This window comes from Anolis sagrei, chromosome 5 (assembly GCF_037176765.1).
Source record: "Anolis sagrei isolate rAnoSag1 chromosome 5, rAnoSag1.mat, whole genome shotgun sequence".
NCBI classification, from domain to species: Eukaryota; Metazoa; Chordata; class Lepidosauria; order Squamata; family Dactyloidae; genus Anolis; species Anolis sagrei.
Genome location: NC_090025.1, coordinates 70,598,381 through 70,622,290, shown reverse-complemented (window position 1 = coordinate 70,622,290; position 23,910 = coordinate 70,598,381). Strand labels below are relative to the sequence as shown.

Sequence of the window (23,910 nt, the reverse complement as noted above, 5' to 3'; positions counted from 1 at the left end):
CAAGATTAGTAAACACAAGTCTTTACAGCTTTTGATAGGGATATGGTTTCATGATAGTTTTTGAGTTTGTGTTTAATTACTAAGTGATTTGAATTCAGATAATTTCCAGAAATAAGAATAGAAATTGGATACTTATTGACTCTTGTCCATTACCTCAGCAGTGCTTTTGTCCATTCCTGGGTCATATTGCAGAGCCTGTCAGGTGTGATTTTATTTAAGCCTCACAAAAAAACTTGGAATCTGCATGGCTTGGGCACACTTCTGCCGTTTTTTATCCCAGAGCAACGTACATTCATAACAGTACTAAACATGATACTTGGTGGAAGGGAAATCCTCTCTCTGTTTTACAAACTGCTTTACAGGGGAGAAAAAGAAATAAATTTTGTCTAAGTCCTTCTTTATCAATAAATTTCTTGGCTTGCTGCCTTGTAACATGTATACATGTATACATCCATAATGATAGAAAAAAATCAGAACCATTAAAAATTTCCTTAACCAATGGCATTTTTATAGTCAAATTGCTTGTACATGAATGCCACATTTTCATGCAGTTAAGTGACCATGAGGTCATGAAGAGTCAGAAGTGACTGAACGAATAAACAAAAACAAAGATAAAATTATTGATGAGAAAAGAAAAAACGATAATTATGAATTCAGAAAGGGATGTTTTGGAAAGGTTGTGAAGAAAACATGAACCAGTTTAGAGTGTAAGATAGAAACTACAGAGGAAAACCTTTTTTTAAAAAGACAGGGTTCAAAACAACTAATAAACTATTGAATTCTTTTGTCTTTATAAAAGACCACAGATGGTAGACCAGATTATGAAGATCTGGATCTCTATGCAACTTCCCGGGAGCAGCGGTTTCGTATGTTTTCCAGTTTAGAATTTGAAGGGCAACTGTTCATGACACCATATGACTTCATTCAGTCTGTTTCAAATGATGAACCAAGACGTAAGTATGGTACCCTCTCACACTCCAGAGGTTATAAAGAACATGCATTAAATTACTGTTTCCCCTTTTGTGTTGGTTATGTTTACAGACCTAAGTCTCTACCATTATATATTAGCATGAGCATTGCCAAACTTGAAGCCAGTGAACTTTAGAAAGTTTCTATAAATCACAAAAATATAATATTAACTTGTTTTTGCTTGTATGCTGCCTTTTGTACTTATGTATGGGCCTTCAGATAGCCTGTTGATTCAAAGTTCTGTGCAGCAGCATACAAAATCCGTCAGGGCATGGCTAGTCCCAAAAGTTAACTGTGTGTCCAGTAATCATCTTCCCTGAATCTACAATTTGGTGATGGATCTGTGCATTGTATGTTTTTACCCTGTTTCCCCCTCCGCTCCCTCACCCACATTGTGCTTCAGTAGTTATATTTATATTTTTAATGTACTAAACGTACCAACTTTGTATGAAATGTGATTTCTATTTCCTGTGCTGGTCTATGACTGAAATAAATGATTTGATTTGATTTGATTCAGAGTAAACACATTAATATTATAGAGGGGGTTCTTAGGCAAGGAGCACTCAGAACTCAATCTTGCCTCCCTCTGAAATACAACCCATGGGACACGCTTTTTTTTCTTGTCAGTTTCTTATTCAAATTCTCAGTGCTCTGTTTCCAATATCATCTTCCTGGTGCCTTCAAAATATTTGGACCCTGTACAAATAGAGTAGTCACTTTCCCAAGGACCTTGCTATCTAAAATAGGCAAATAACAATAAAGTAAGGAGAGAGAGAAAAACAAGAAGTTCAAGTGGACAAAGGGCATTGTGAATATTTAATCACTGACTGTACTTTATAACAGGCCTGCACAACCTGTGGTCTTCCAAATGTTATGGACTTCAACATCCATAATTCCTGATCATTGGATCAGCTGACTAGTGCTTCTGAGTATTGGAGTCCCAGGTTGTGCAAGCCCGCTTTAGCATAACCATCAAGAAAATAATTTAAATGGTATGTGACAAAGGCAGCATTTGAGAAATTATTTGAAAAGAATCAGTAAAAAATATATATGTTGGCATATAATGCATCTATGTTGTCAGAAGTTTAACTTGCAAAAGATTGTGAAAAGGCATGCCTTTTACAGGGCTTGACTGGGTGAGAATTGTGGATTGTTCCTCTGTAGATATGAGGCAAAATGTGGGCCAAAAATAGCCCCTAAGGGCCGCAAAATTATTTATTGAATACGCTTCCATCTATGTATTGCATTGAAAAATGTGTTCCTGGAATTCAATAAATTCTTGAGATGGCACAGATTCCTGAACTATTCTCATGTGAGGAGAACCTTTTTACAATGCCAAATCCAAATAAATTTTGATTAAATTATTAAGTCCATTATTAGCAGTTTTCTGATATTCAAATCTCTTCTCTGTTGGAGAGGTGAAGATTAACTATAAATCAACATTAAAGACAACTGTATTTGATTTACTAGTTAACAATATGCATCAAAATATTTTTATGACATCCCAATTAGATGTTATCTAAATGATAAATATTTCTTTCCCAGCATTTAAACCATATTACTAAAACATATTATTGAGCCTACTTGAGTAGTATAGGCTTAATAATATGTTTTCCATCATATGATTTAAATGCTGGAAAAGCAATATTCATGATGACTGTTGATCAATTTAGCAGTATATAGAAGCATGGCATTAATTTTTGTTTAAAGGGATATTTTTGTATTCTTTTTAGAACCAAAGCAGTGGAAGTCTCTTTCAAAGCAGGTGAGTTTCAGTTTTGATTTACACAGCTAAAAAATAGGAGCCCCCAGTGGCGCAGTGGGTTAAACCCTTGTGCCAGCAGGACAGGTCAGAGGTTCGAATCTGGGGAGAGAGCGGATGAGCTCCCTCTGTCAGCTCCAGCTTCCCATGTGGGGACATGAGAAAAGCCTCCCACAAGGATGGTGAAACATCAAAACATCCCAGCGTTCCCTGAGCAACGTCCTACAGATGTCCAATTCTCTCATGCCAGAAACGACTTGCAGTTTCTCAAGTCACTCCTGACATGAAAAAAAGTAAAAATTGAAAAAAAAATTTACTAGAATATACACTAAATATCGAACTTTAATTTGTTACATTATCATTTAATAACTTGGTAATCAAAACATTAGAGCAGGCCCAGGCTGTGGGATTTACAGAGAATGACAGGTTGTCACTGGTGACTTTAGGAAAGCATATTTTGTTACTGGCTCTTTCCAAGGGTCTCTTTTTGTCCTTTGACTACAAACTCCATAATAGGTTTGCATAATGGCAGCCAGCATTTTTATGAACACTTCGCTAACTACTATGTTTGTTAAGGATTAACAAGGAGTTTTTTTCCACTTAATGCTGATCCACTGCAAGTACAGCAAGTGGATGGCTGCAAAGATGTGTCAGTAAATTGAGCAAAGGATTCTTAAGCTCAGATTTTTTAGAGCGTTTTTAATTTATGCAGAATATTTTTCTGCACAACTGAACTTCTGTCACTTTCCTGCCTCTGCATTCCCAACCACATATTTTGCATGCAGGAAAACAGGAAGCGATACTTTTCTTCAACATTTTCAATTAAGGATCTTAAAAATTCACTGCTATCTTCAACTATATAAAAGTTGAGATATTTGGCATTAGGTGGATTGGTGTTATATAGGGCATGAGTAGTCATGAGAAATAAGCTCATTCATGAACTCAACTCAATCCAAATTCTACATAATAATAAAATAATAAGAAGAATCAACATTGAGGGAAGTCAATAGTAGAAAACTGCTTCAAGTGCAAAAGACAAAGAGTGAATACTGTAAAAATACAAGGCAGAGCAGAAGAGAAAACTGGCAAAAGAAGGCTCTCCATGGGTTTCTTTTTTCCTGCGTATTTTTACAAACTCTTCATCTGATTTTACTCAATCAATATTTAGTCAATCAATCAATATTTAGTCAATCAATCAATATTTAGTGAATTAAAAGGGTGTGTGTGTATATATATAGTGTATATAGAACAAAGTCCCACTGCCTTTCATTGAAAAAACTTCCAAATAAGGTTTGATGGAGGCTCCTTCTAAGGAGGCTTTCAAACAGAGATTGTATTGTCATCTGTTAGGGGTGCTTTGGTTGTGCTTTTTCTCCATGGCAGGGGGTGGACTGGATGGCCCATGTGGTCTCTTCAAACTCTATGATTTTTTGATTCTAGGATAGGATTCCAGTGCCACTGTGTCAGTACTGTATATTCAGTATTTCCCCACCCTGATCATTTTGCAGGAATTGAATCAGATACTTCTAGAAACTCCACCAGTTTGGAAAGGATCATCTAAACTTTTTCGGAATCTCCGGGAGAAAGGTACTATGAATTATTTGAAACAGTGATGAAATTTGATAGCTTGCTCAATGACACAAATGTCAAGAAATACCACCTCAGTCCAAAGAGCTGTCATGCACATGAAAGGAAATAGTTACAAGGGCACAGTTGTTGATCTAACTCTCCGCTTGTATTGCCACACAGGTAGGCAGTCCCCAAGTTACGAACAAGATAGGTTCTGTAGGTTTGATCTTAAATTGAATTTGTAGATTTCTCTCCACTTTGAGATAATTGGATTTTGAAAAATTTGGCTTGTTGTGGAAACAAGGATTGGTGGTAAAGCTTCAGTGGAGACACCTTTTCCCCATGATAACTCTTCCAGAAGTGAATTTCCCTTCTAAGGGGTAATTTTGCTCACTTCCTGTTGTCTCATCCCAATTTGTAACTATGAGTCATTTGTAAATCGGATATTTGTAACTTGGAGGCTGCCTGTATATAAAGAGAGAGAAAAAAGGGAGGGGGGAGGAAGGGGGAGAGGAGGTCACTGCTTACAGTTGTTTGACGGATGCAATGCCAGACTAAGATTATGAACATTCACATCAGTAACTGATCTTAAGCAGACTGAGGATAGTTTAACCTAATTGACAATGTCATTGGGAAGATTAAATGAGTGTAGAGGAATTAGTAAGGCATTCTAGGATTGTTGAAAAAAGGTGGTATAAAAATGCCATTAAAACTTCAATTTGTTCTCTATAACTGCTTGTGATTAATTTATTGGCTTGTGTTTTTTCAGGTGTGATTTCTTACACAGAATATCTCTTTCTGTTATGTATCTTAACAAGTAAGTTTTTTGAGTAAATATCCTCCATAGGGAAATGCTTTTTTTATATTTGCAAATATTACTTAACCTTTATTGAAATATGTTAAGTTTTTTTGTACAGTGGGAACTCTCATAACTTCCAGAGTACTTACCTCCCTGAAACATTCTGAAATAACTTAATATAGAGGTTACAGTTTAAATTTGGTTTCTTTTAAATTTGCTAGATTGTTATTTCCTCAATTCTAAGACCCTTTTCCCCATACAAAATCTCTAAAAATGGACTGCATCTAGAAATCATAGGTGGTTTAAAAATATATATAAACAAAACTTTTTTTCTCTTGGTGGTACTGAAATTAGTGTGCATCTTACAATCGATGGCTTCTTAGAGTTTATAAAATACGGTGGTTTAAAAGCACCATTGATTAAATAATTTACTATATTCACTATATTGAGAAATATACAATGCAGATTAGCTACCACAATGGAAGTGAAATAAACTATAGTATTGTCAGGAATCAATAACCAGAAAGAGTTTTGGCCTCTTTTTCTTCATATAAAATTAGGAGTTAGTTTCAGTACAAATATGATGCAGTTCATGTGACTTTACCACCCCAGAATGCCCGTGGGAATTGTGCAAAATATTTCCTTTCTCAAAAATTCTCTACAGACTTGCATAATATATTCTGCTGACTCTAATGTAAGACTCTTTATTTGCTCCTCAAAAAAACAAAAGGAACTTCCAAGCAAAATTGATTCCAAAATTCAACTTCTGTTGAATCATCTCTGAATAGGAATTCAGACAAGCAGGACAGTAGGAGAGAAATGGCTATAGAGCAAAAAGAGCTGAGACTATCATTGAACTCATGATTACTTGTGGTAGGAAGAAATTTCCATGTAAATAAAAGAAGACAAAAGGATTATCAGTTGCTTGTTATCATGGAAATTCTGAGGAATTATGCCAGGTAGACCCGGAATATCACCTGGCCTGCCCCCATCAAAGCAATCCATGGTAAATTAATGCTACAATAACCGAGGAAAGCCATTGCACAGAGTATAGTGATCAGATTGTTGCAGTTGTTTTTACTATTTAATCAATAATCAGTATATAAATCACTTGCCATATTACAATTATATCTGGTGCATGCAGTATCCCAAACAAATGCTGACTGAATATGGGTAATGCAAATTCCAGTTAGTGTACTTACCGACAGATTTCAGGAGTGGAGGTTATCTAATTAGATCTTGATGGGTATAATACAATTTAGAAAATGATATCTAGGCATAACCTGTTGCAGTTATGTTTAGATATTACTTTCTAAACTGTATTGTGCCAGTTAAGATTTAATTAAATTCTTTAGCAGCAGTTGGTTGAGGGCTCTTAAAAGCAAAAGTGCAGTGCAAATGAGGCTGCTTCTACCAGCCACATAATCTGGATCATAATGTGGATTAAAGAAGTCTAGTTCCACTCCAGAGAGTCTCCACATGAACTGCAAGAACCATGAAAAAGCTCCTGTGGAGTCCACAAACCCCCTTCATGCCAAATCGATCCTAAAGAATGGCATAATTGTTTTCTTACCCCATCGAGAGAAATGCACTGAACTGCAGCAGCCCATTGGATGAGACTCAGTGGTGGGATTCATCTTCTAACTCAAAACAAAAGGAGAAAACATGTTTATCTCTTTGAGAGCACCATATCCAGTTCCTGTATCCATATATTCAATGGTGGCACTGTTTACACAAGTGCTACTCATATTCCCTCCAAATTTCTGCTCTGCAGTGTCCATGCACTGATCGGCTGCAGTGCATTTTATCACTGATTTCAGACTTTCTCCTAATTTTACACACTTTTTTTTCAATGTGGATGTGTGTTGCAGTGCATATTAGGCATGTACATTTTAGCTACTCTCTTACAATCCACATCATTCTGGATTTTACAGCATGTATAGGTGGGGCCTGAGTTGAATTTGTACCTTCTCAGCAGCCTTTTCTACTGACTTGAGGTCACACCTGCTGTCTGTGGTTTGCTGACAGTCAGAAAAGTAAACAGTAAACATACATAGCACTCCTTTTGTTCTTAAAATTGAACATATCACCCCACTCTTTGTGTCATCTCCAAATGCATGAAACTTACTGTCATGTCTACTTTTGATTTCAGTATCCGTGTTTGCACTTCATAATTATACGTGACTTTCTCTGCTACATCCCCCCCCCCCCCCCCCATTTTTCTTCACAGAGCCACATGCTGGTTTTAGAATAGCTTTCAACATGTTTGATACAGATGGAAATGAGATGGTGGACAAAAAAGAGTTCTTAGTGGTAGGTATATTATGCATTGCCCACTTACCGTTTTTTTCACAGTGTAAGGCAAAGAAAAATAATGTCATGTCTTTGTGGTGAAAAAAGAGACACAGTTTTGTACTTGGACACTGAAATGTTCAAGAAAAAAAATGTGATATCCTCTTTTTCGGTAATTGGCACTTATGACTGTCTGAAAAGTCCTCCCACTTGCAAAGCATAGATTCTCCTGCTGTTTATCTATTCATTTCTTAGTTATACACTGTGGGGCTTTCTCTATTTGGTTAACCAAACTATAGTCAGTGGCTCCATACTATAAGAGGAAGGAGATAGATAGTACCACTGCGGCTTCTTAAAAGCTTTATCTATGCTTCACTCCTTCTTTTGTGGTTGTGGTGGTAGTGATTCAAACAATATGCACATTAGAAAAAATGAGTTGGTGGGGAGGCAGGTAAACATATAAGAATGTTGGTGAAGGGAAAAGAAAAAGACAAGCCAGAAAGTAAGAAAGAAGTAAGAATAAGAGATTTCTCTTATGATTTTCTTATGGTATAAATAAAATAAATAGAAGGAAATTGAACAGATAGAATAAGCTGCATGCTAGCATAGCACTAACGCGATATCATTGCAACTGTTAACATGTAATTATATTGAAAACTTAACCAATAAAAAAAGTGTCTTATTTAAAGCTGATTTGTGTTAGGTCTCATTACACAAAGGATGCGAAACATGGAAAAACACTTCTAGCACCCATTTCTTCCTGTTTTCAACACATCAAAAACTATTTAAATGTAATCATCAATGGTTTGCAGACTTGTTTTAAGATCGTACTTGCTTATGTCATAGATTTGAGGTCAGAGAACAGAGGGATTTTGTTCCCTTGATACAAGAGATGTTGTTTTGTCCTTTCTGCTTTCAACAGTCAATCTCATTATTTTGTTTCAGACAATGTTCCTATGAAAAGTGCTCTCAGATTAAGTCATGTTCACTGCCATACTCTTTGGTATCCTGTAGCCCTTCCTCTATACAAAAGGTTCATTTCCAGAAGATCAAATGAGCTTTATTGATGAGTGCAATAAGATCTCCCTCCCATATCTTGTGTAAGCGAAATGAAACCATTGCTCTTTTTAAAAAGCTCTTTTGGCTTTTTCAATTACCAACATTATAATTTCTTGACTGATTGACCTTAAGTTTTTAGTTTACTCTAACTTCAGTAAACTCAGATTTCAATTGTTCAGAAATAATATACATTACAGTCTTCTGGGACTGTGCTACTGCAGAATAGAGATGGAAGGTTTGTCTTTTTGAAGGCTTACACATTAAGATTTCTCTACATCCCAAAAGCAAATATGCAAGGAAAAATCTAGTCGGGAATCCTTGTCTCAAAAGTTTCACTATGTAGGAGAAGTCAAACATGAAGCCTGATCCTCTGCTCTGATATTACCCCTAGAAGATGAGTGCACTTTTTCTGAAAATCTGAGCTGGCACTGTGGCTCATTTTTTCTATTTATTAGAAGCATAATATGAAAATGATTTGTCAGATCAACAAGGCTATGTTTCAGTAAGGTTATAGTGGATTTAGGTGTCCATATATGTACATTCCAAATGTTAGATGTTGAACATTGATTTTGTACAATTGGTCAACACACCTGAATAATTAGTTTAACTAGTCCTGTCTAGTATTAATGTTTGACACTTATTATTTACAGCTACACAGGAACTATGGGGTGTTTATTTCAGTTGAAACATGCATTGTAGTTTTGAAATTGCTTTTCCTTAAAGGAGATATTAATGATAGATAATAATAGTAAACTTTATTTGTATCCTGCCACCATCTCCCTGGTGGGACTCAGGGCAACTCACAGGATGCACTCAGTAGTGCCAAACAATATACAACAAAATATAAAGGGTTAAATTAATGACAATGATATTAACTCCATTATATATAAAAATAATAAAATCCATATCAATTAAAAATACTAAAAGACCTGACAAACTATAAAATAATGGCTAAGAGCAAGATTCGTTCTCGTAAAGTGCAACAGTGACCACTCACTAAGTTTACAAGTACTGTATAGTGATTCATAATCCCTAAACATGGTTAAACGCTTGTGTAAAAAGCCATGTTTTCAGTTGTTTACAAAAAAACTGGAGGGGCTACCCTAATCTCTTTGAAGAGGGCATTCCAAAGCCAGGGGGCCACCTCCAAGGAGGCCCTCTCTCACATCCCTACCGACCGTACTTGAGACAAAGGTGGGACCGAGAGAAGGTCCTCCCCAGCAGATCTTAAAGCCTGACTATAAAAATAAAAATGAGTATAAAAACCATGTCAGACTGAATACCATTTTCTGTATTGAAATATGTTAAATATTAAGGGTCCAGTCCAGCAATGGTTAATTGCAACAAAGATTCATTGCTTACTATTTTTGCCGAATTGATCCTGAAGACACTGGCATGTATGGCCTCAGTTATAAATGTCTTAATATATTAGAACAGTTGCAGATGATACAATTGACTTTTTTTACAGCTGCAAGACATCTTCAGAAAGAAAAATGAGAAGAAAGAAAGAAGAGGAAATGAAGAGAAGCGTGCTATGTTGGTAAGTCCACAAAAGAAACTTGAGCAAAAGGTTGATCTGCATTTTTATGTGATTATTTGAACTCCTTCCTCATATTAGACATGGAATAAGACTTTACGCTCATAGTAAACAGTCACAGGCACATGAAGTTGTTGTGTCTGAAATTTAAACTGAAATGAAAATCTTAGTGAAAATACATTGACCTGATCAAAGAATCATAGGATGCATATGGACACATAGCATTTATTGCACCCATGTGACTCAATGAGTTATGCTTCTAGAAAAACCCATCATTTGGAATTTCAACATGTCCCTGGCCAAAGTTGAATAGTCAAAAAAATTACCACATTCTGAGGCATTTACCACTAGACAATATTCAAAACACAGTGTCATATTTTGAGGAATCTGCCACAGTTTCCTGATGTATTATGGTTTCCTCCCCTTGGGTTTGTGTGCACAATTGCTGCTTCCAAACACATACTCTCCAGCATTCCTGTCTCTCTCCTAGTGGTACTTCTATTGCAAAGATGTTTCTTTTGATGGACAACCAAACAGAGGCAAGCGAGTAAAACAGCAACAGTTGGCTGACCTCCCCTTCTCTCTTCTTTCCTCCTTGGCCACTCTTTACCCACAAAAAGTTACAGTCATTGTGCTAGAGCAATTGGAAATATGACTCACTGACTTCCTCTGGGACTTCATAAGGGCCTTGCTAGCCACTGCTAAGTCTTCTGTGGCCATTTTCCCTCTTCTCTTCATCTATTTTTCTTCTCTTTCTAATTTCATTTCCTCCTGCTCATCCTGATCCATTTCTAGGTCTGCAAAGCCCTCAGTATAATAAACCATTGCCTTTCACATCCCCCAACCAAATAGACCTGTGATCCAGACACGCATCTTCCCCAAGCATCTCAGCTCACAAAACGAAGGCTGAGGCTCACCTTCGGAAATTACTCCCACAAAAAAATGTGACAACATGCATATCCTGTCCCATAAACTGCTCATCTGCACTTTAGTAAGCACCCAGCAGGTGGGAAGAAACAAAAAGATAATCCAACCACCTAAAATGGTGTAGAAAATACAATTAAAATATACCACTTGTTATTCAAGATACTCTTGATATACAAGACACTTAAAATGTCAAGCTGCAAAATGTTTTTATTGTGCCATAAAATGTAAATAAAAGCAAACTGGCTCTTGTTCACAAAATAAATATTTGCCATTTCAGTTAATTTCCCCACTTTTGAGAGCCCTTACAGCCATGTGTCTTTTTGGATAACCCTATTATCTTTGCATGTCTAGATTCTGCAGTTTTTTCCCCTCCTTGGCAAAATTGCTCCAGCTCTGTCAAGTTGAACTTCAAGTTGAACTTCAAATCCCAAGAAATACGAAATTCTATCCTAGCAAGCAGGAGAATGGGGAGAGAATTTCTATTCCACACACAAAGCCTTCAAAGCCTATCACGAAAAAATAACATTTTGCTCATGTTGAGTGAGAATTCTTAAGAAAGATCAGTAAGATTTAGCATTTCCTTTAGGCTATACTACAGTACTTCATATACCATACGGGCTCTTTTAAAAATGAGTAAAGGGCACAGCAACCACCCTCCCCCCAGCACCAAAAGCCTCCCTTATAATCTTGCTTTGTTGTTGTTTTTATTCTGCCTTTTTCTAGTCTTTTTCCACAGCAGGCACAGGACCGGAGAGAATGTGGAAAAGCCTGTATATGTTAAATAAAGGCTTATGTCCATTTAGAAGCTGAATTCATGTGTGGATTGTGGCAGAAGTGAAACTCGGCCCTGTTCCTTTTATCTTTCTTGATTTTATTATAATGATGACAATGCTTTGATTGGATTTCCTTATAGAAATAGGATTACATTTAATTTTTCTAACAATATTTCATTAAAAATAAAGGAACTTGAGCCTTCTCATAACTTCTCAAATGGAACATGTGCATCTTAACCTATTGTCTTCTGTATTTTTCTTTTTATCTCGAAACACAACTCTTCATTTTGAAACATACCTCTTGTGGCCACTTATCAGCACCTCCAACTTTATGGATACCACAGTCCTACTAACGCAGTATGTACTATACTTTGCAAAATGCTTTTATTGTATCAAGTATTAATCTATCATGTTTTGAAGAAGAAAAAAGACCCATAGAGGCATTTACAAAGGGACACAACCTCCAATTAACCCAAAAGTATGAGGAAGATACCACGTAAATATTAGAAAGAATTTCCTGATTGTAGGACCTGTTCAGCCGTGGGATATGCTGCCTTAGAATGATGAAGTCGCCTTCTCTAGAGGTTTTTAAGCAGAGTCTGGATGATCATCTGTCAGGATATATTTTCCTGGATGGTAAGGGATTGGACTAGATGTCCCCTGTGGTCTCTTCCAACTCTATGATTCTACAAGGATAGACAAACTTTATGGTTCGGGATAAATGTGTTTATTTACAGGTAAAAATGAACTTGAAGCAAGCCTTAGTAAGAAGCCTGCCATTGGTAGTTTAGAATGGTTAGAGCAGAAGGGACACACAAGAATTAATTTCAACTAAAACTAGTTGTCATGAAATTGTTATATTTCTGCTACTGTTGTTGCCGGTTTTTTTAGTGTGAATTCTATTATTAAACAATGAAGGCCAATATTAAGTATTGACTGAAAAATTAGTACAACAGCGGGACTTACGTCTGCCCTTTTTGCTTTGTGTATTTCTTGTCTGGAGTTTTTCCTTTTGCATTCAGTCAGCATGTGTTGCATGTGCCTTATGATTGGCTGAACTGTATCCCAGCTATTTACAGTATCACAATATTTTTTGAAGCATGTATAATCTAAAAATACTAATACTATTAGAACTGAGTTGAGCCTATAAAGTAAAAACTGAGTTGAGCCTATACAATCAAATTTCATAAAAGAGTTAAATTTGATAATACTTTTGGTTCAAATATGATTTCTTCCATTCTTGTCCTAGAATTTCAGTGCAAGCATACTCTAGGGATGCAGAGGAGCAGTAAGATTATTGTTTTGGTGTTAGTGGGTGAGCTTAAGACACATAAACCTATAGTAAATGAAGAATAAAACATCCACAATTTTATCAATAGTGGCGTTGTGTTGGCCTGACATGAAACAATGATCCAGGGATCAGATAACTCACTTCTCTGATGAGCACTATTGTCCCACCTGTTAGGAAAAATAATGGAGTCCAACAGAGCCACTGTGTCTCTTCCTTGCCATCTGTGAATGAGGCAAATCAGTCAGCCCCTGGCTGTCTACATTCTGCAAGATGGATTAATAAAAAAGAAAGGCTGTTAGAACATAGTGATTAGAGGAGCTCCAATGGAATTATATGTGTTTCTTCCCGGTGGAGTGGAATCAGTGCTGCTTTCCATGGCTGCTTGTGAAAAATCCTCCCTCCTCAGGTACTGATTGGCTGATGCTCCCCATCAGTGCTGGAAACACAACAATCTCCGCTCTATTTGTCTTCCCCTGAGATTTTTTTATTCTGTCACTTGTATGTCACAAGACAGAATGGAAGCACATAAGAGTGCACAGAGTTTTCAGACCTTACTGGCCAGTTCTATGTAACTCATACATTGTATGAAAGTTCTTGAGATTGTTTCTTCTGTCTTCAGGAGAATAAGGGATGACTTATGATGCTAGTAAAGTAGTCATTGGGACTTTCTTGTACCCCCAATCAATCAACAAAGAAGTATAGAAACATGTTAGGGTATTTTTGGGTATGTCATGAACCTGTGGTTAAAAGGAAAACGGCTCTCAGAGGGATCAGTTGGTAAAATGTGCTATGTAACAAACAAAGTATAAGATAGAAAATCCGTCTTTTTTCCGCTGTCCTTTATAAACACTGAGTGATTTAGTTGCAGTAGCCTGGTATGCACCAAGTTCTTGGTGTCAGGTTTTTTGTCTCCTCCATTCATTCTTTCATCACCAATAAGAAATTACAGTGGCTTTTCAAACCTATCTGTACTTTGTATAAAACAGAATCCAAAACTGCAACATAAAGGTTTACACAAAAATAGTTTCAAATCAGGAGCGATTATTTATTTATTTAAAACATTTATAATCTGTCCTTCTCACCCTGAGGGTGACTCAGGGTGGAGCACAACATATATATGGCAAAAATTCAATGCGGGAACATAAAATAAACTATAAATATACACAAACACTAAAATCAATTGTCTCCACCTAAAATCAATTGTTTAAAACCATCTCAGATCAGCCATACCGGATCTGGTCAGCAGGGTAGAGTTTCCTATTGTTGCCTTGTTGCACTGTCCCAAAAGCTTGGTCCTACAGCCAAGTTTTTACCATCTTTCTGAAGGACAGGTGGGAATGGGCTGATCTAATCTCACCAGGGAGGGAGTTCCATAGCCAAGGAGCCATCACTGAGAAGGCCCTCTCTCGTCCCTACCAATCGCGTCTGAGACAATGGTGAGACAAAGAGCAGGGCCTCCCAGGAAGATCTTAATTTCCACAGTGGTTCATAGAGGGAGATGCATTTGGACAGGTAAACTGGAGCGGGTCCGTTTAGGACTTTATAGGCTAAAGCCAGCACTTCGAATTGTGCTCGGTAGTGAACTGGCAGCCAGTGGAGCTGATGCAACATGGGAGTTGGCTGCTCCTGTATGCCACCCCAGCTATTAACTCTATATTCCCATGTGCAGTTGTTTAGAATTTTAATCAAAATTTCTTATCTTTCTTTCTGATAATAATTAAGGATCAGAATGTAAATTAATAATATAATTTTGGATTATTTTAGAATTGTGACATTGTATAAAAACACACTCTTGTAACATTCCCTCTGTGATCTAATGTCACTACAGAAAAATAATACAGCAGCATATTTTCTTTACATATAACTAAGATTCCTTTTCTTGCCTGAAGAAAACCTTTACACTAGCAGTAAATATGCAGCTCAACATGCACACGCTCCATCTCTTTCTGCCTGCTTCTCTCACTCTCTTTATCTATACATATACTTTTACATCTTTTTTTAAATTGGCTGTTGATCAGAACTATCAGCCAGCCAAAGTTAAAGATACAGTAATATAATAATAAATAATAAAACTTTATTTATATCACAGACTTGGGGCGGTTTACAAAATAGCACACAAAGATGCCATACATAAAATATATAAGACATAAAATAAAATACATCAAAATGAAAACAATAATAACATTCCATAAACCAGGTATATAAATTGGATAAAACAACCTCTATTAATATAGAACCAGTTAAAAGATCCATGTGATCAATATAGCAGCCTAGCTGAATGCACAGAATGTAGATATAAAGTGCTAAGTGATTCGTAATTAGTTCTGGTTACTGTCTAAACATTATCAAATGCCTGCTGGAAGACTAACTTTAACTGGCTCCAGTTCAGACAATATTAATAACAAGATGCAGAGAAATCAGTGGGACATGTTAATATTGGCTAAATAAAGTCTAAATTCTTTCAATGAAATATTCTGTAAGTCAGGCAATTTTTTTGGCATGGATCCACATTATTGTTATCTAAAATACAATGAAAATATTCTAAGCATGCTAGGGTTGGGTTGTTTATGTATGAAGTAAGAGTATGAGCTTCTGATTTGAGAACTGGTCTCTTTAAAATGGGTAGAAATTACTTCAATGTTTTGGGGGTTTTTTACTATAGTACTGAACTGAAAATGATGATGTAAATCCAATTCTTATTCCTCACTAGAAGAGTAATTAAATCAACATGAACTTGATAAATCAATTTTTATTTAAGTTCCATTGATTTAATAGGTTTACTGTAGTTGTGACTAACAATTGCATTTAGTTCTATATATTAAGGTCACATGTGCAAAACTATACTTTTTCAAAAGTTGAAATTATATTTCTTGCAAGTTCATGTTATAATGAATAAGGAATTTGAATATTGGGAACATTTCTTCTTTGAAAATGGTGTTGTGATCTCAGGATTCTGTCATTCAGTATTTGTACAGGAATTAGAGTGGGTAATTCTTACAGCATTTTCATTTTCTAAGAATAGCTAGCAAAAATATAAAAATGTATAAGCTTCTTTTGGTGATTCTCTGCCCCCCCCCCCCCCCTTCTCAATAATGATACATCTTGCAAATTCTACAGGTGCTAAAAACAGAAGGAGAAGACCTTGTTCCAAGAAGCTATTGGGATACTCTGAGACGTAGCACAAGCCAGGCACTCTTTTCAGACCTTGCAGAGGTATAAGAAAACCTCTGTGTGGTCCATAAAATGTCTTCCACTTACCTACATCATGTTTTATTTTATTGTTTATTCCATTGTAAATATTGTACCTTTGAACTATTCTTCCTCTTTGAGGTTCTTGTTCCTTGTTTTTATTTCTTACCTGATCTTATGAATCATTTCTTATGTGTTTGTCAGCTCTATTACTTTAAGATGCCTGACTGTCTTATCAGATGCCAGACTGTCTTCGGTATTTCACGTCTTTCTAATATTGGGTATATTACTCACTGATTGTTTCAAATGACATTTTTATGTTCAGTTGTATTCCCCCATATCTATCATTAGACATTATCATCTAAGTTGTTGAAATGGATTCAGGGCATTCAGTGACAAACAGATTATAAAGCTTTGTGTTTGATTTAAAGCAGCAGCTCACTTCCTTTAACACCACAAGTTTTATATTGGAATACTTCCCACCTAGGATGATTGAGGCAGAGCTAATTTTAGTAGACCTATAGAAGAGGGAATTTGAGCAGGGCAATTCCTTTGAATGCAGAATTGGGTTTGAAAGCCACAGTTCTGCATAATATTAAAGGCACAGCGTCCCTAGAGAAGTTTGAACATGGTTTTGACATTATCTCTGTGTCTTACCTGCCAATGGGTTGAAGTCATTTAGGTGGGTCTGCAGACCTCCCAACTAGAAGAAATGTAACTCATTTTTGAGATTGCAGAGGAAGACATTTGAAGAACAGGAGACATTTACACTTGTTTGTTTCTTAATGAAAGGAATGGATGCATTAATAAACAGTGTCCTGAGGCTATGAGAACTGAAGGAGAAAACATCTTACCTGACATGTCAGGATTAAAGCATTTTACTGTATATAATATATAAACAAGATCTGATTAGGTACCTGCCACCCAGAATGTAAAGTCTTTCCTGGATATCTATATGGTTCCCCTAAGATATGTAAATTAGTTTGCATATTCTCCTTTTCTCTTGAAAGATCTGCCAGTTATTGAAATAGCATCTATTACTTGGGATCTATGTGATACAAAAGTAGTGAGAGAAGCATGGCTCTTGTTAGTGCTAAGCCAGGATGTTCCCTTGCCAGCCCTAGCAAAAAGGATGAGATTTTCAGCAGTGATATACTTCTGACCTTTTTGAATGCCTGGGTGGGAAAATGGCTACAGGAGAATCTGGCCCCTGCGGCAGAATTGATGACTTCCCCTCTCATCGAAATGGCCCTCGACTTATTCATGGGTCATATCACGATCTATCATTTTGGCTCCAAAATCTGCCCTTGACTTACACATGATGTTGATTTATACATACTGTACAATAGATCTATTGTACTGTACAATACAATAAATCAAGGTAGAGCCAAAAAATGACTCAAACATTAGTTTACATACAACTGTTGCATTCCATGTTCTGTTATGAAGGTGGGAGAATTCTATGTTTAATTTTGAAGTTAGCCAACTGATTTTTTTTTAAAAAAAGGGAATAGTGAGAAAAGAAAAACAATTGAAATTATTTATTTATTTATTTATTTATTTTTTAACAATATTTCTATTCCACCTTTCTCAGCCCGAAGGCAACTCAAGGTGGCTTACAAGTTGGCAGCAATTCGATGTCATAACAATCCGCAATATACAATTAAAACATTTAAAACATTATAAAATCCATACAAAAACTACTAAACATATATATATATATATATATATTAAATCTTTAGAAAAAGTGCAGAAATTCACTGTTTTAAGTGGTGGTAATTTCATCATGGATTCTCTCTTGTCCAGCCTTGCAAAGACTGTAGTGCTCATAAATAGAACTTGCATATCAAATTAATGTCAAATCACTTTGATAATATTTTACAGTTGGTCCATTAACCACAATAGAATGATGGTGCCATATAAAATATTTTCTTTCTTTCTCACCCAGAAAAATCGTTCTCATTATTCTGGTACAGTGTTTCCAGACATTTTACTTGAACAACTTTTTTTACATCCGGAGAATCATTCTGGAGCAAATCAGTATTTCATTTTACCAATGGAAATTGCTTTTTAGGGTTTGGGGATTTTTGGGTTTTTTTGTTAGGTTTTCTTTTGAGAAATGTAATGAATTTAACATGAAAAGTTTCCCAGCAATCCAAATAAATTTAAGATCAAAGAAATTGCCTTAGTCACCTGAGATGGTCTGGAGAGTACAAGTCATAGCATGCTTCAGATATCTGCCTTGTGAACTGAATTTGCACAATCCCAAGAATGCGCCCAACTGCATTAAGAGATTTTGGATACTACTACTTTAAAAGTAGTTTGTCAGCTTTGTTTATATAAATCAGGTGCAACCTTACAGCAATATCTTTGAGGCCTTGGTTGTATACTGAGGGCCAAGCCTGCATTTATCAACATAATATTTGAGAATTAAAAAAATAGAGGAAGGATTTGCAATGAATGTTAATTCTGTTCAAATCCAGAAATAATCTATAATCTTTGATAATACAGTAAAAATATAACAACCTAAGGTTTTGTATCAAGTATCTCTGTCTCATTTGTGACCTATATGAAATAGAAATTCAATTTGTTAAGCTGCATACTGTTATGAATTCCTTCTAAAACTATAAATAGTTAAATATCTCAGGGTGTATTATGTAAATATAAAGCAGTTTTCTTGCCACTCAACTCTGTCTTCAAAGTTGAGGTCTTGAGGAGTCTGAGATTATTGTAAGAACTGGTTTTTGCAGAGAGGAAACGCCATATTATCAAAATACCGTATATAATGCCACAAGCATCTGAGGTAGGCTTCCATAATTTTTATTTTTCTCAACACAATATTTTATTTACCCTTTTGACATTAAAGAATCAAGAAGAAAAAGAAATATAACTACACCACCACCACCACACCCCCCCCCCCCCCAAATTCACAGGTTTTTCCTTTGCGGATTTTATTGTTCACAGGTTTGTACCTCCTCACCCTACTCCTTCTGCTGCCTTTCTCCCCCCTCCCTCCCTTTTCGTGTCCTGTCATCTTCCGTACACAAAGACTTTCTTCCTGCTGCCAGATTGTAAAGCAGACATGAGCAAACTTCAGCCCTCCAGGTGTTTTGGATTTCAACTCTTACCAGCTGTTAGGAATTGTGGGAGTTGAAGTCCAAAACACTGAGAGCTGAAGTTGTTGCCCATGTCTGTTGTAAACCCCCTTCCCAATGATCCACCTCCTCTGCTCTCTCTTGCTACTGTTCAGGAGTCCTATGCCTCTCACTCCTGGAATATGGGAGCCCAACTGTATTATGTTTGGAATTAGTATAATACTTTTTAAACATACAAATTCATTATCCTATTTCAAAGTTTTAATTCACTTAACCCAGTTAGATATTTTTGTTTTATCATTGTGGACCATACCATGCTCATGATGTAAATTTGGATTGTAAACAATAACAATTGATATGTGTGTTGTGTCGCAGTTATGATCTGACTAATATATACTAACTGATTTTGCAAATATAATAGCTTTAATTTACTGCATGGATGCATTTAGACTTAAAACTATCACTCTTTTGTAAGTAATGCATTGTTAGGACTTTTTTATTTATTAAAACATTCACATTCAAGCATTTAATGTCAAATGGTAATATATCTTTTAAGCGTGCAGATGACATCACCAATTTACTGTCAGATACTACTCTGCTCATCCACTTTTTTGGCAAAAAAGGAAAAGCTGAACTTAACTTTGAAGATTTTTATAGGTGAGCCTTCCTTTGGTACATTAGTTATATACAAGAATTTAATATATGGCATACTAGAAGTAACACATTTCGATAATATTGTTGTCTCTGTGTGTGGTTCCTTTGTTTGTTAAATTTTATTTTGGGAAATACCCTCCTGACCTTATATATTGGAAGTTCTACCTTTTTGTTATTAGATGTTTCCAGGAAAGGAACGCCAGTGATTACATCATTGCTAAGAAGATTTACCCTTTAGGCCTTAGTTTCCAGTTGAAAAATTACTTCTACTAGGGAAAACAGGATGCATGTAATAGAACTTGGCCATCTCAGCTACTACAAACACATAGGGCCCTTCCACACAGTCCTATATCCCAGAATATCAAGGCAGGAAATCTCACATTGTCTGAGTGTGAACTCAGATAATCCAGTTCAAAGCAGGTATTGTGGGATTTTCTGCCTTGATATTCTGGGACATAGGGCTGGGTGGAAGGGCCCGTTGTTTGTAGGGAAATAAAATTTTCAGTGTTATTTTACATTCTATTTTTCCCAAGTCTCCACATATTAGTCTTTCTTACCAAAGCAATCATGAGTATGAACTTCCACAAATAGTTCTCTCTGGGGCAATCCACACAGTCCTATATCCCAGAATGTCAAGGCAGAAAATCCCACAATATCTGCTTTGAACTGGGATATCTGAGTCCACACTGCCATATAACCCAGTTCAAAGGAGATAATGTGGGGTTTTATTCAGCTGTGTGGAAGGGACCCCAAAGTGACTGCTCTTCCATCTCAGTATTTTAAGGGATGCTGTTGCTGAAATGTCTGATATATTAGGGTTCTCTCCCTCACCTGCACAATTGGATTTCTACATCCTGTCAATATTTTTATAATTTAGGTTTATGGATAACCTCCAAACTGAAGTTCTTGAAATAGAATTCCTTTCCTACTCTAACGGGATGACTACCATCAGTGAAGAAGACTTTGCTCATATACTTTTAAGATACACAAATGTTGAAAATACATCAAGCTATCTGGAAAACGTGCACAGCAGTATCCCAGAAGAGCAGGTAAGCTTTCCAACAAGGGCCTTGCCATCAGCAACATTTGCAATTGATGGCATTTTATCATTACTGAATTATGATAAGCTTCAGCCTGTTCCAAGTATTTTGAATGACTGTTTTAACATCTGGAATTAGGTGTTCATCATAATATACCCACGGATGACAATATTAACAGCTAATATGATAAAATGTCACAATACCATATGTTAGAACCCTATATATAGCTTCATTGGAGATGTATTTGTTTTATTTTTATACCCACTTTCTACCAATTTTGGGAATAAAGGCCTTAATTGACTTCCTGTTTATCAGTGCTTAATATGAAAACAACATAGTTTTAACTATTCATTTTGAAAGGATCACCACCATATATATCCCTGTTCTCATTCATGTTTGAAAAAGAAAAGCTATGAGACGAGGGAGGATTAGAACAAACTGACACCTTTTACATACAGGATGCTTTGGGTTCATTTCACTCTGTTTCTTTGCAGAAGGATCGGGTTTAACTATTTTCATCTGCTTGTAAACAGTTTGATTTATTTTCAGATGGCTACACTTTCCAAGAGTGTCAGTATTTTAGCTCGTGGCACTTAAAAAGAAAGAACCCATAAGAACCACTTGGCAGTTAGTGACAGCTAAGAGCTTGCACTGAGAAAGCAGGCACTGGGGCTTGATACTGTGATGCAGTGTTTCAGCAGCTATAGGTGAAAATACAATACTAATTTTAAAACATTAAAATGAGTTATTAAAATATTAAAAATGGAAGAAATGCATCTTAATTTCAAGTGTAAGGGGAACAGAATAGGCTTTTCTTACCTTCCCCAAATAATTGAAAAGAGCAGAGATGAACTTCCTATGCTAGCTGAGGTTGGTGGAATTGACAGTCCAACTGCATCTTAAGAATTGCTCTTTGCCAACACAGGAGTAGAGAGAGAATCTGTGTGCAATTATAGCCAGGAAATAGTGATGGTTGAAGTGGATTAGGATTATATTGATACGTTCGAATTCTGGGGATAGTGGGGAGGAAATATTTCACCATAAGGGCTCATACTGAAATGGTAGTCAAGCTGCCACTAGTGACGGGTCATGTTCAGATGTGTTCCATGATGGAAGGAGCAGATGTTGGATCCTCTGATTCCAACGTTGCTCCTTTTTCCTTACTGAACTCAATTCCAGATAATTAAGTAATGTGTGTTATGTTGTCTTCCTGCCTACTCAGTGTCTTGCATTCTAGACCTATTCAAACAGATGGTTACTGTTGTTTGTTCATTTATTTTTCCACTTTTCCACCAGTTCCGTATTGTTTATTTTCTGGTATTTATGTCAACATCATTTTATTTAACAGGGCATTACATTTGATGAATTCAGATCATTTTTCCAGTTTTTGAACAATCTAGAAGATTTTGCAATTGCGATGCAGATGTATAATTTTGCAAACCGTTCAATAGGACAAGGTGAGCATGCCTGTCAGCAATGTAATTATATTTTAGGAAAACAGAAATGTAGGTTCTCAATTTTGAATGCTGGATGGGGTACAGAGTTCTGTTCAACATCTTTATTAATGACTTAGATGAAGGGTTAGAAAGCATGATCATCAAGTTTGCAGACGACACCAAATTGAGAGGTATAGCCAATACTCCAGAAGACAGGAGCAGAATTCAAAACGATCTTAACAGATTAGAGAGATGGGCCAAAACTAACAAAATTACGTTCAACAGAGACAAATGCAAGATACTCCAACTTAAGCAGAAAAAAATTATATGCAGAGATACAGAATGGGGGATGCCTAGCTCAACAGCAGTACGTGTGAAAAAGATCTTGGAGTCCTCGTGGACAAGAAGTTAAACATGAGCCAGCAATGTCATGCAGTAGCAAAAAAAAGCCAATGGGATTTTGGCCTGCATTAATAGGAGTATAGTGTCTAGAACAGTGATTCTCAATCTGTGGGTCCCAGGTGCCTACAACTCCCAGAAATCCCAGCCAGTTTACCAGCTGTTAGGATTTCTGGGAGTTGAAGGTGAAAGCATCTGGGGACCCACAGGTTGAGAATTACTGGTCTAGATCCAGGGAAGTCATGCAACTGCTCTATTCCTCCTTGGTCAGACCACACCTGGTATACTGTGTCCAGTTCTGGGCACCACAATTTAAGGGAGATGTTGACAAGCTGGAATGTGTCCAGAGAAGGGAAACTAAAATGTTCAAGGGTCTGGAGAACAAGCCCTGTGAAGAGCGGCTTAAAGAGCTGGACATGTTTAGCCTGCAGAAGAGAAGGCTGAGATGAGACATGATAGCCATGTATAAATATGGGAGGGGAAGTCATAGGGAGGAGGGAGCAAGCTTGTTTTCTGCTGCCCTGGAGACTAGGACGCAGAACAGTGGCTTCAAACTACAGGAAAGGAGATTCCACCTGAACGTTAGGAAGAACTTCCTAACTGTGAGAGCTGTTCAGAGTGTGGTGGAGGCTCCGTCTTCGGAGGCTTTTAAGCGGAGGCTGGATGGCCATCAGTCGGGGGTGCTTTGAATGTGCGTTTCTTGCTTCTTGGCGGGGTTGGACTCGATGGCCCACGAGGTCTCTTCCAACTCTATGATTCTATGTGTCACTATGTCCAGTGTCATATGTAAAAGTAGTTTTTCCTCATATTTGAATACAATAGACCATATGTCTAGCTCTTTTCCAAATAAATTTCAGCAAATGGGGCTTATTTCAGATGTTGTAATCCTTGTATTTCAGAAGAAGAAACTGAATACCTCACAAAACTGCAAAACCCAGATTACGTGGAAAAGTGGCATTAAAGTGCTATGATTGTGCAATGTAAAAAGTTACTAAATTATATGAACCACTCTGGATTGTTCCAAAAGAAATGATCTGAAGTGGTATTGAAAGCACACCTTGCCATCCTTCCCTTGCCTTGTCATCCTTTTCCTCACAGTAAGGATGGGGTAATTTAAAT

General features: G+C 36.6%; 1 protein-coding gene across 3 annotated transcripts in view; it reads left to right on the top strand.

Moving 5' to 3' along the window:
* Positions 1–23,910, top strand: part of MICU3 (mitochondrial calcium uptake family member 3) — a 42,633-nt gene that overhangs the window by 13,897 nt on the left and 4,826 nt on the right. For 2 of the 3 annotated variants that reach the window (XM_060778560.2, XM_060778559.2), the window contains exons 2-12: positions 800–953; positions 2,703–2,734; positions 4,240–4,318; positions 5,070–5,117; positions 7,330–7,412; positions 9,919–9,990; positions 12,006–12,044; positions 16,096–16,191; positions 19,819–19,919; positions 20,794–20,965; positions 22,305–22,413. In XM_060778560.2, the coding sequence (XP_060634543.1) occupies positions 800–953; positions 2,703–2,734; positions 4,240–4,318; positions 5,070–5,117; positions 7,330–7,412; positions 9,919–9,990; positions 12,006–12,044; positions 16,096–16,191; positions 19,819–19,919; positions 20,794–20,965; positions 22,305–22,413 (985 nt within the window). The remainder of the gene's footprint in view (positions 1–799; positions 954–2,702; positions 2,735–4,239; positions 4,319–5,069; positions 5,118–7,329; positions 7,413–9,918; positions 9,991–12,005; positions 12,045–16,095; positions 16,192–19,818; positions 19,920–20,793; positions 20,966–22,304; positions 22,414–23,910) is intronic. The other variant, XM_060778561.2, reaches the window with a different exon arrangement.